The sequence below is a fragment of the Mastigoproctus giganteus genome, chromosome 2, assembly GCF_048544385.1.
Source record: "Mastigoproctus giganteus isolate SK-2022 chromosome 2, ASM4854438v1, whole genome shotgun sequence".
Lineage (NCBI taxonomy): Eukaryota > Metazoa > Arthropoda > Arachnida > Uropygi > Thelyphonidae > Mastigoproctus > Mastigoproctus giganteus.
The window spans coordinates 14569610-14582909 of record NC_143576.1 but is presented as its reverse complement, the minus strand read 5'-3'; the positions used below and the strand labels follow the sequence as shown (position 1 = coordinate 14582909).

Below are 13300 nucleotides of genomic sequence, written 5' to 3'. Positions count from 1 at the left end.
TTAATTTGATTATTTTTTCTTTTAAAGTTTATATTGTGACACTTACATTTTATATTTGCTTCCTTAGATAGAAGGATCACAAAACCAAGACCAACAGGCATAGAAATGCAAAATAAAATGTGGAATTGCTGTTATTGATACTATATTAGATACTTTGATTATGCTAACCAGGCATTTTTTGTTTTTTCTGTTTTCTGTACTTTCTCTATAAATAATGCTTCAAAGCACAATTTTTACTTGTGGAGAACTGGAAAAGTAAACCCTAAAGCATAATACCTGACAAATTTCATAAGCAGTTTTTTTTTTTTTTTTTTCCCTAGCTGATGAAGAAAAATATTGTTATTAATTCATGTCTTTTTTACTCTAAATTTGTACCTTTAAATAAAGTTTAGGATTTTTTACTTGCCATATAAATCGATCTTAATTTAAAATGATTTTTTTATTTTTTTGAAGGGTGATTTATAAACTGGAATAAAAACTGGAAAACAGTAATTATTTAATGTTGTTTTGGGATATTTAAATGGCAGGCTAGCAACTAACATGCTTATTTCCCCTTGCTGACACTTTTCCATTGCTATGTATTTTACTTTGTAGTTCTGTAATTTTCCTATACAGGCTCGATAGCTTTTTGACTTAGTTAAAAAAAAAAAAAAAGTGGATGGGTGCCTCCACCTGAGGCTAACTCTGTCCCAAGTGAAACGACCTTTAGAAATGATCTGGTCTAAATTAAAATTTGATCCTAGACCTTTGCAGCTTCTGGATTGCCATGGAGAACTTTATTTATGAAAGCACTGATTTCATTCAGTTCTTATCCTTAATATTAGCATTAACAATGGTAAATGATGCAGGAAAGCAAGCATATACACCATCAGGAGAAATAAAAAAACAAATACCTCCCATTTCACCTATTCATTCCATCCAGTAGTTTATCTAGTTCTATCTTGAATTTATTTAAACTATCAACTTCAACCACAACAGGTTGAAGACAGATGGATTCCAACAGTCAACCACCATTCGCTAAAGGCAAATTTCCGCACATCTATTCTGCAACCATCCTTAATCAGTTTGAATTTGTGCCCCCTCGTATGTGAGGTTTGAGTATGAGAAAGAATCCCATCACCATTGAGCTTACTTAATCCATTTTTAAACACTTCAATCAGATCATGTTGCAAGTGCCTGGTCTCCAGATGCTGCAATTTGAAGCCTTTCTTGATAAGAACACCCCTTTGTTCTGCTCACCAATCTCATTGCCCTTCTCTGTACTTTGTACAGCATTATTTAGCACTCACTAAAGATTTTTAGGGAGTGCTAATTTATGTTGCGACTCTGGAGCATTAGTAATAGTCTCATTATAATTTGAGAGATATATTAAGATATAATGTAAGTACATCAGACATTCTGATGTTTTTTCATGGTTTTTGACTTTCATAAGATTGAAATAATTGTGCTATAAACTGTTTGAATTTTAATTCTCTAAGTTAGATTAAGTACATGTGTGGAAATCTGCACAAAAGAATTTCACATTAAAATCTTTACTGCAATGATGCATTAATTTTCTACTTATGATATAATATAAATCATAAGTAAATCATAAGTCTTAGTTTTATGATATAAATTAATATTTATTTTTAGGCACTTTACCTTATATATATATATATATATATATATATATGTGTGTGTGTAAAACACCTATTCTGATCACTGTGTCCCTCCATCTGTCTGGCTGCCAGCCAGCCATCCATCTGCTCATGTATAATAACTGAACTCCTGATGGCCCATTTGGGAAAAAAAATTGTCGAGCCATCCCAAATTTCATTAAAAGTTTAATGGAAATTTACATTTATCTCTGATAAAGAGATTTGGGATGACTTGATACCCAAATTTTATTAAAATCAGACCAATATAAATCTGGCCATTATTATTTCTCTGTCCATTTGTATTAACTCAATTCTAAGTAGAATGATTTTCATGAAATTTTAGAGTTGGCTCTTTGGGAATGATTCATTGATTCTTCTCAAATTTTATTAAAATTGGAACTATAGAAATTTTGTGATTATTACTTAATAAATTATTTAGTAAATTATTATTTGATAAATCAAAGACCCTGAAATGCAATAATAGTTTTAGAGCAGAAGTAGAGGATTGATAGCAACTTTGGAGATAACAGTAATATCAAGGAACAAACAGATGATTCTCTTTTTTATTTTTATTATTTTTTTTCCTGCATATTTTCAAAATGGAAGAAATGAGTTGAAGACACATTTCATTTGAAAGTACTGACATACCATAGTGAATGGATGGTGGTCCAAATGTAAAAATTTGCCAACTTTGAGACAGAAGCACCCCTGTAGTGGTTCTAGTTTGCAAGTACATAAGCTTGAGTGAAGGTTTTATCATAGAAATTTTCCAGGATACCCTGGATGAGAGTGCTACTGATTTTGAGGCAGCTGTTTTCAATACAATCTAACTATTGCAAAGAAGTTAAGAAGGGAATTATTATTAGTAGAATTATTATTACAATATTTTCCAAGGAGTCTAGTATTCCTCTGAATTGCACCTTATATATGCTAGCTATTTGCTTTGCTAATTTTCTAATTACTTACATTATTTTAAACTGCTATATGATATTGAAAAAGTTTTAAATTATAGCAAAGTGCCATAAGGTGTTTTTGAATTTTCCGGAATGTCTTGTATTCCTCTACATTGAACCTTTGTGCAAAGTGAAACTTTGAATAAAGGTTCCAGGAGCTTAAATAATACAGTTGCGCAGAATCCAACTGTTGACATGCCAGTCTGTGATATAAATTAAAAATGGCAACTGACTTCTTGTAGCTGACTGCCAACGACAAATATAACATTTTATGCATAGCCATGCTCCTAATTTTGTGTATTATTCCTTACCCAGCTTAATACACAACAGTAGGAGCATGGCTATGCATAAAATGCTATATTTATCATTGGAAGTCAGCTACAAGAAGTCAGTTGCCATTTTTAATTTATATCACAGACTGGCATGTCAACAGTTGGATTCTGCGCAACTGTATTATTTAAGCTCCTGGAACCTTTATTCAAAGTTTCACTTTGCACAAAGGTTCAATGTAGAGGAATACAAGACATTCCGGAAAATTCAAAAACACCTTATGGCACTTTGCTATAATTTAAAACTTTTTCAATATCTTATATTTATCAATGACCTTGGTCCTTGAGGTTGCCAGAGACATTCTCTCAGATATGCCAGACAAGCTGTACTTGCTACCTGGGAGTCTAAAACGCTGATGGAACTGATATTTTGTCAAGTCAAGTGGACCCAACTTCGGTGAAGTCCAGATAATCTGGGACAGCCAAATCCTCTGCTTGCACCTTAACGATGGTGGAACTGTTAGTAATCCTGGGTATAACCTCCATGCACAAGCACACTGTGGGTGACCACCCAGGTGTGAACCACGTAAGCAGGGGTCGAGGTGTGGTGACCACACCTTGACTCTCTTGAACAGCCTTAGCACATTTATTGTGCTAAGGCTGTTCAAGAGAAGAATGTTGCATATCATAATTGGTTTGTTCCAATTCTTCAGTTTCATTTTCTGCCTACACCAAAGCTCACAACAATTGTAAAACAGTTATTAATCAGTCCAAACTAGAAAACTTGCTTCTTGACTTAATGGTAGCCGAGCATTTTCATCTCTTGCCAAAGCTATTGGCTCCCACCTCTGTCCAAACCAGATGGTCCTGTTGTCACTTCAGTCAAGGATAAAGCTGACCTGCTAGCATTCCATTTTTCTTCCAACTCATGTATTAATGATCTTGGTAAAACACCTCCCACCATTTCCAACACGCTCCATTCAATGTCTCCTATGGTCTTCTGTCAAAAGGATGTCGGAAGGATTTTGATGAATCTTGACTCTAAGAAAGCTCCTGATGGTATTTCTTCACTTGTTCTCAAAACTTGTGCTCCTGAACTTACTCCTGTTCTTTGCCGCCTTTTTCACTTTCTTATTCCAAAGATATTCTTCCTTCTGCTTGGAAATTTGCTCATATCCAGCCAATTCCTAAAAAGGGTGACAAATCCCTCCCATCCAATTATCGTCCCATTGCAATTACTTCTACTCTTTCTAAAGTAATGGAGAAATCAATTAACCGCCAACTCTTAAACTACCTAGAAACCTTCTGTCTGATCAATGATCGCCAGTATGGATTCCGTCAGTGTCGATCCACTGGTGATATTCTGGCTTATGTTACCCATTTATGGACTAATTCAATGGAAAAGTTCGGTGAAGCAGTTGCTCTTGACATTTCAAGGGGTTTCAATCATGTTTGGTATAAAGGTCTTCTAAACAAGCTTCCATCTTGTTTGCCAACTGTTTTTTGTAATTGGTTATCCAGTTTTCTCTCTGATTGCTCACTGAGGTTGATGGTAGATGGCTCTCTATCTTCTACCTTCTCCAGTAATGCTGGTGTCCCCAAGGTTCATTTCTTTCCCCCACTCTTTTCCTGTTGTATATTAATGACCTTCTTCCATTGACTGGAAATCCTATCCATAGTTTGGCCGATGATAGCACATTGCATTCCACTTTCCATTTTGAGAAACCTTGCCCTGCTCAATCAGCTTTAACTTCTCGAAAATCTTCTACCAATTCCTTAAATGCCAATCTCCAGGTAATTCTCCATTGGGGCAAAGACAGCTTAGTTGATTTCAATCCTTCTAAAACTCAGTCTTGCCTTACATGTTGCAAAAAGGATTCTTCTGCTCCTATGCTTATCTTTTGTGACACTCCAATTTCTAGGCAAAATGATATATCTCTTTTGGGGATTGCCATGACTTCTAATCTCTCTTGGCACAAGCACATTACAAATATTGCTTCTTCTGCAGCTAAAAAACATGGTTTTCTCTTTTGCTCTCGGCATTACTTTTCTTCCAAACAGCTGCTCACTCAGTACAAATCGCAAATCTGCCATACCATGGAATATTGTTCCCACATCTGGGGTGGTGCCCTCAAAACGCCTCTCTCAGGTTTCTTGATTCCGTTCAGAAGAGGGCAGTTAGGTTAATTAATGATTCGTCTCTAACAGAGTCTCTCCACTCGGTGTCTCATAGATGTACTGTTTCTGCTACATACCTCTTCTACAGATATTTCCATGTGCACTGTTCTTTTGAAATGGCTTCTATAATTCCTGCTCTTTCTTTCAAAACAGTCCGAACATGTGCCGCCACCAGCCAACATCCATTTACTGTCCAACTTCAAACTCACAGAACCAACTTTTCATCTTCCTCGTTTATTCATTCAACTGCCTTTTTCTGGAACAACCTTCCTTTATATGTATTTCCTGAAAATTACAGCCTACAGAAGTTCAAGTCCAATGTCAACAAATATCTTGCACTATTTTGTCTTCTCAACCTCCAACCCAAGCACGGTACTAAGTTACTATAGGTTCTAATACCTCTCATGTTTGGGGTCTATATAAAAAAAAAAAGTAATGATCATGTGCAGAATCATTTCTGAAGGCATATCTACAATTTTACATAATTATAATTATGTTTCATGTATACAGAACTTAATTACATTAATGGCCAATGAGATATCTGTACATCAGTCACACTTGTTGCATAGTAGGTGATATGATGAACACCAGACAGATAACATCTTTTCATATACTGTGACAGTCTAAAAACAATAGATGGGTATTTGAAATTGATGTTATATATATATATATAAATTTTGTAATGAGTATGCATACATAATGCATGGTTGCTGAAACAGTCACTTACACACTTGTTCTATTGTATGTCACCAAATGAAAGTTAAATCTTCACGAATTTGATACTATTTTATATTAAAATAAAGATAAAGAATGAAAATAAATTAATGATTTCCATTTATAGTCTTTTAGACACAGCACAGACACCAAGCAGTAAAGAAAGTTCTCCCAGTCATGCTCATACTAGAACAGGATCTCTTGACATGTCAGATTTACCCAATATGGATCTACCTAATAAAACTTCTGTCCACAGGTTTGTTTCTTGAAATTATTTTGTTAGTGTTATTTGTGAATTGATTTATTTAAATTTTAGTAAAATTTATTTAAAATTAAAAATATACCACGGTATTATAGGTGATACTTTACCTGAGTTCAGAAGCTTGGACTTAATATTTATAAGTTGCACTATAAATTTTTATGTAAAGGGTGCATTCAAGAATTGAACTGGAGAGTATAAATGAAGAGGAAGGAGAATTATTTTGATCATTTTGGTGGTTTATGATGAATTTGGTGCTTAATAGAATTAGAAGAAAGTTTTCAAACTCTTAACGGAGAGCTAAATGATTTAGTGGTAACTAAAAAGAAAGTGGAAGAGGAATTTGTTGAAGCTAAACATAAAAAAAGGCACCTAGGGTGCATGGAATCTATCCAGTTATATTTAGGGAGACAGCAAAGGAGGTAACCAAACACTTAGCCACAATTATCAGGGCATCCTTGGATATAGGGGAGGATCTTATGGACTGAAGATGAATAATGGAGTCACTGGTTAAAGAAATAATATAGGACCATCTAGACAGGAATGTAATTATACTACAGTTATATAAAGCATGGATTCATTAAGGGGGGAGGTCTTGTCTGACCAATTTGATTGGATGCTATGATACAGTAACCAAGGAACTGGATGCAAAAAATAAATTTGATATTATATACTTGGATTTCAGGATAGCTTTTGATGCTATTGCCCATAAAAGACTGTTGTATAAACTGGAACAATGTGGCATTAAGGACAAGTTACTGCTATGGATAAAGGGATGGTAGGAGACAGAGTGATTATCAATTGGCACTGCTCTTCATGGACTGATGTTATTAGTTGAGTTCCCCAGTGCTGCTCTGTGCTAAGCCCATTGTTGTTTTCAATATTTATTAATGATAATGTCTAATTTTGCAGATGAGTAATCAGGGTGAGCTACTACAACAAGATCTAGGAAAATTAAGGCAATGGGCTAAGAAATTGCAGTTTTAGTTTAACATTAACATATGCAAGCTACTGCATATGAGTAGCATCAATCCCAGATTAACATCCCAACTGTGTGGTACTATACTGAGGGTAGTAGAAAATGAAAAAGATCTGGCGATAATTATGAAGTCAGACATGAAGTTCTTTGAGGATTGCAGACAGGCTGCCAGGACTCATGGAGTTTTATCAGTGATATACAGAAATTTTGCTAACAGGGGGAGTGATACAAAGGAGATGATCACTTTGTACAATATCATGATTAGGCCACATCTTGAGTACTGCCTACAAGTCTAGAGGTTTCACTTTAAGAAGGATATAGACCTGCAGGAATGGTTACAGAGAATGACAACCAGATTGGTGAAGGGAACAAAAAAGGCACTCTTACCAAGAAAGGCTTCAGTTCTGTAAATTGCAGTGTCTGAAAACTAGGTACCTGTGGGGAGGTGTTTAAGGCCTTGAATGGATTGAGTAAACTAAATATTGATGGCATTCGCCGTCTTGCTGAGACTACACACAGGGGGGGAGGGGGAATAAATTCAAATTGAGGAAAGATCGTTGTGGGATAGATGTGTAGAAGTTTTCCTTCAGCCAGTGGGTTGATTGTTGGAACAAGCCTCCATCTGTTGTGGAAGAGGTTTGAATAAATTCAAGAAAGAATTAGGCAAATCCTTTGGGGGCTGTGGATGGGGTGAAGTAAGTTTTTTTTTTTTTTTTTTTGCTGATGCTTTCTTGAATCATTGCCACCACTAATACTAATGCTAAAGTGACAAAATTGTAATGCTAGTTTGGATGGATGTGAATGAATTTTGCAGAATCTCTAATGTAGGTTTTTAATTGAAGCTACCGATATTGATATGGACTGGAGGCAGTTACTGAGGGAGTTGAGGAAGTGTCATTGATTAATGTAGTTGTTCAAGGACACAATCTCAACTACTAGAGAACTGTACAGTCACTTCTGCTATAATGTGGTACATGTGTTCCTAAAAATCTCCACTTTATGGTATTTAGCACATTAAAAACAATAGGGATAGGGTCAGAGCACTCAAAAAAAATGTTCAGTGTGGTAAGTAATACACTAAAAAAGTTGGAAACCCAATAAAATTGCTAAAACAGGTTTAAACATCTTAAATTTCTAATAAATAAATAAATATTACAGTAAATATAACACTAATATATGCATACTAATTGATATTTCTGTTCACTGAGATTTTTTTTTTTAATTGTAAAATTTAAAACAGTAAAAAAGATAAGCAATCAATAACAACGAACATGGCATGCACAAATTTCAAAAGTGAAATATAGAATAAAAAGTACGAACTTAAAAATTAGGAATGAAGAGAAGATACTGAAAATTTGTTTTTTTTATATGATTGGAGATCTCATGGAACTATATTAGATACTTTGAAACACATTTCACCATAATAACGTAAAAACCCACAGAATTCCAGCTATCTGTATTATGGCAAATGAAATAAGATCAAGTTTACCACTTGTTTATAATTAGATTGCACTAACTGAAAGCCCAATAAACCGGGAACTGCAGATTGTTTTTATTGTTTTATGGTAGTGACCTACAGAAATGTGCTCCTCCACTCATGCTATTCCACATCACAAAATTTCTGTTTGAGCAGAAAAATGTGATCTGAAAACGTGAGTCAGCCTACAATATCACCTATTATCTTTCGAATACAGCGAATGACAAGTGTCTCCCCCGACCAATACAACCACAGTAAATGGGAAATATAGCCCTCATACATTTGACATTTTTTAAGCTTTGTAGACTTGTGTGTATTGCTGCGCAGGTCGGCACATTCAGCTTGGTGCCAGGTTTTGCGTTCACGTGGTGTTAATTGCATATGAAATCGCACATGAGCCAATGCGAAAATTGCATTATACTCAAATTGTTCCCTAATATATCAGTCATGTTGGAGCAAATTTGAGTTGCTAAAATGTGTGTTATAGCGGAACTGACTGTACTTTAAGAGAATGGTTCCCAGTTGAGTTCTGTACCACACATTGATCAGCACATCATGTGAAGCCTAATTCTGTTCTTATGAAAGTAATCACTTCCTTTATAGATAAGCTGAAATCTCCCCCATTCCTTATAAAGGGTTGTTGTTGATTTCTAGGTTATATTGTTCTATTATATATTATTCATGGGCTGATTTGCGTGTTATGGGGACTGCAAAATCAGAATAACTTATGAGATATTCACCCCCCCCCTTCCTCACCACATTGGTTAGAGCCCTGATTGAAGAGACTTTTAGAAGTTCCTCTAGTTTATGATGGGACTTTTTAAACCAGACCTCTTAACTGACAAAGGGATGAAACCACTTTACTCTCATGAAGTATTGGTATAAAGGGATTCATTCTTTCTGTAAATACTCTCTTCCCCTTCATTGATATAATCTCTACATAGAGTAAAAAAATATGTGGAGGTCCTAAAGTCTCGAAACTGTCCAACTGATATAATCTACAGGGAAAATAGGGGGGGGGGGGAACAGATCACAGAAAATTGAGTTTAACTCTGGAGTTCGGTTTAATTCCTTAATTTTTTTAACTTCAGAGCTCATGAATGTCAAATGAGTAAACACTGGTGATAGAGATCAATCATTGTAGTGCCAGTATTGCTTATAATTCTTTGATTTTTCATTTGATAAAAAAAAGAAAAAAAACAAGCCTTGAATATTTTATGATAAATAGCCACTCCCCGATTAACGTAAGAGTTGCATTCTGCAGAACTCTATGCTAGTCGGAATTTCCCCCATGCATGTGCAGCATTCACAACTGTGCTCACTGAATTGATTAATTCAAAAAATAAATGTTTGACGAATGTGTGAAAAGAATTATTTATTGTATTTATTCAATTTTTTATATCGTGCGCATAAAAAATTACAAAAGCATGCAATTTAAAAATTTTCAAAATTATAAAATTACAAACAGAGAGGAGAAGGCATAACTTCAGTAAGTTTTACTTCTCGAGCATAATTGCCAGAATCAACGTGTTCAGCTGGTAAGTACGCCGCTGTGGAGGTTGAGGGCTGTGGAGATTTAGAATGGGTTGGCTGCTCAACCTTATGAAGGAACACATTAATGAATGACTGGATGGTGGCTTTTTTATTTTCATCGTAAATTTCTTTGTAGCAAGCAAGCACATCATTCACCCCTCTGTTAACGTTTAAGAATCATCTTCTCAAACCTTGCCATTGCCATCTGTCTGGTGATGAAGCGTCTCGGCTGCTCATTTGGTTCATCTTGAGTTTTGTCCGCATTTTCTTCTTTCACTATCGCTGCCTGCAAGTCAATAAGTTCTTCATTAGATAATTCCTTCTCTTCTTCCTCTATTAACTCCTCCATGTCTTTGGCATCAATCACCAACTGAACTAGGTTTGCAACCCTTACAATCTTATCTGTAACCTCTTCATATGATTAGGCTTTTTTAAATCCTTCAAAGCATTTTACCTGCTGTGGGCATATTTTCTTCCATGCGCCATTTAAACAACTTTTAGTAATTTCCGCCCAGACCTTATTAGTGTTTAAGATTGCGTGGTAAATATTGTAAGATTTCCAAAAGTCTCTTAACATAAAATTTCTCACAGTCTACTGCAGATAATGCCTGAGCAAATGTGCGTAAATAGTATGCTTTTAAATTCGAAATAACACCCTGATCCATAGGTTGGATGAGTGAAGTCGTGTTTGGCGGTAGAAATATGATTCTCGCATTCGAATCGAAACCATCTAGATATGTAGGATTTCCAGGAGCATTATCTAATAGAAGCAAAATTTTGAAAGGAACGTTGTTGTCTTTACAATATTTTTCAACCTTGGGAATGAAGCAGCATTTAAACCAATCCTCAAAGAGAGATATTGTTATCCATGCTCACTGGTTTGATCGGAAATGCTGGGTAGGGTGGCTTTATTGATGCCCTTAAATGCACTTGCATTTTCACAATGGTACACAAGCAGTGATTTTAATCTGTAATCTCCCGCTGTATTAGCCCCAAGCAAGAGTGTTGTCCCTATCTTTTGAACCTTTGAAACCTGGCATTATCTTTTCCTCTTTGGCAATGTATGTTCGATCCGGCATTTTTTTCCAATACAGAGCAGTCTCGTCGACGTTAAAAATTTGCTGCGTTGAATAGCTGCCTTCTTCAATAATTTTTTCCAACAAAACAAAATTTCTCTGCAAAATCGCACTAGTGATTTCGCTGCATACTTTAATGTTTTGGAAACCAGCGCGATGCTTGAACCTATTAAACACCCTGTTGCTTGCCATGAACTTGGCTTGTGGTTCACCGTACTTGTCCTTAATATCTTCATAAATACTTCTTGCTTTTGCTTGAATGGCCATTGGACTCAGGGGCACTTGTTTCTGAATCTGATTTTCAATCAATATTATTAATAGCTGTCCCATCTTCAATATAGCACCTGAACTCTGTTTTGTGATCACTGTTGATCTGAATTGTGTTGATCCGTTGACACGTTCTTTTATACATGCACTGGCCTTTAAAATAGTATTCACTGTTGAAGCAGCCAGACCTAATTCCCTTGAAATAGGTGACAAACTTTGTCCTGCTTCGTACTTCTTAATCATTTTCATCTTCATTTTTAAATCAATTTTGTTTCATTTCCTGGCACTGCCAGCACTTGCACTTTCCGTTGGTCCCTTTCCCTTCATCATTGTAATACATAAATAGGAATGAAGAGAAGTTTCTTAAAATTTGTTTTTTATATTATTGAAGATTTCAGTGAAAGATAACAAATTTCACCATAATACCGTAACTTAAAAACCCACATAATTCCAGTTATCTGGATTATCGCAAATGCAATAAGATCGAGTGTACTACTCATTTTATTATTATTGTTATTATTATTAGCCATATAGTGCAAGGAAGCCTGAGGCTTATACTGCACCAGCCAAAAAAAAAATTTGAGTTACCCTGAGAAAGAGAGAGAAAAAGTCAGAAGTAGAAGGGAATCACCAAGAAAGAGAAGAATGATGATATCCATATCAGGACCCTGGGTGTGCCAAGCCCATACTCACTAGATGTGAGCCCCTTTGGTTATATTTATAATAGATTGTGCTAACAGAAAAGCCCATAAACTGGAAAGTGCAAATTGTTTTTGTTTTTTGGTTGTGACCTCCAGAAACATGCTTTAGAAAAATATCACAAAGGCATTCAAAATTGAACCTTATAATGAGAACATATGATAATGATGAAAGTGTAGAGCAATTTCCTTTATAAATATGACCTTTTAGAGAGATAAATAGCTTAGTAATATAGCAAAATTTTCAACTTCTTAAGGACTTGTAACGAATTACAAAAAAAAACAATGTGTTATTGGGTTCACATTACGATATTTTCACAATACCTGCATTTTTATCCCTACAGATGCAAAATATGTTTCCATATTTTTTTCAGTTTGCACCAGCCAGCAAAAACTTACGTAAAGTTGAATTTGCATAAGTTGAGTATTACATTAAGTCAGGGAGTTCCTGTATACTAAATGAGATTTATTGAGATTATCAATGCAGTAATATCCATGGTCGTTGTGCCCAGGAGTCCCTCTGACAAGTTTGGACACAACAGTCATCTCTATTTTCATATGGCATATGTTCATATGACAGGTCATATGTTCTCTATTTTTCAGTCTTATATCTATCATTCTTTTGTGGTTTGGTTGGTTTATTGTATGTTATTTGTGATATCTCTCACTTTTTTTGGCCTTGGTACTGTCAGGTGGGCACCAGTCTAAAAAAAAATATTATTTATTTACTTGTAATCATAGCCATATTTTACATGACCATGATTGCAAGTCAGTAAGTAATACAAATAAATAAATAAAATTTATTTATTTGTTCCTTTGCTCTTTTTTGCTGTGCATTTTCCATTGTGCCCCTATCTTACTTATTATACTTTGTATATTATGTGACATTCTGTTGGATGTGCATAAGCAACCACTTATGTTTGTAGTTATCTATTTATTGCTTTATTTTTACTTTTCTCTATAATCCACTAATTTCATAGTTTTAATGAGTCCATTTCATTTAAATATATATGAACTTCATTATGACGTTTTTATGAGTAGTATACGGGCTGCCAACCTTTTTTGCCATATCAGGTACTTAACCTAGTGGTGGTGGTGGTGGTGGCGGCGGCGGCCCTCCAAATAGTAGCAAAAATGGTGATATCACATGACATGATATCAACTTGAGCTTCTTAGAAATAGTCTCTCAAGATGGCCACTACACTGCAGGGAGCAAGACAAGTAGTCTCAAATTTCACGTACTCTGAAGCATATCAGATT

The 13300-nt window shown here is 35.2% G+C and overlaps 1 protein-coding gene across 1 annotated transcript in view; it reads left to right on the top strand.

Moving 5' to 3' along the window:
- Window positions 1-13300, top strand: part of tweek (transmembrane protein KIAA1109 homolog tweek) — an 806203-nt gene that overhangs the window by 570033 nt on the left and 222870 nt on the right. The window contains 1 exon segment of the mRNA XM_090388226.1: window positions 5879-6007. Within this exon segment, the coding sequence (XP_090244352.1) occupies window positions 5879-6007 (129 nt within the window).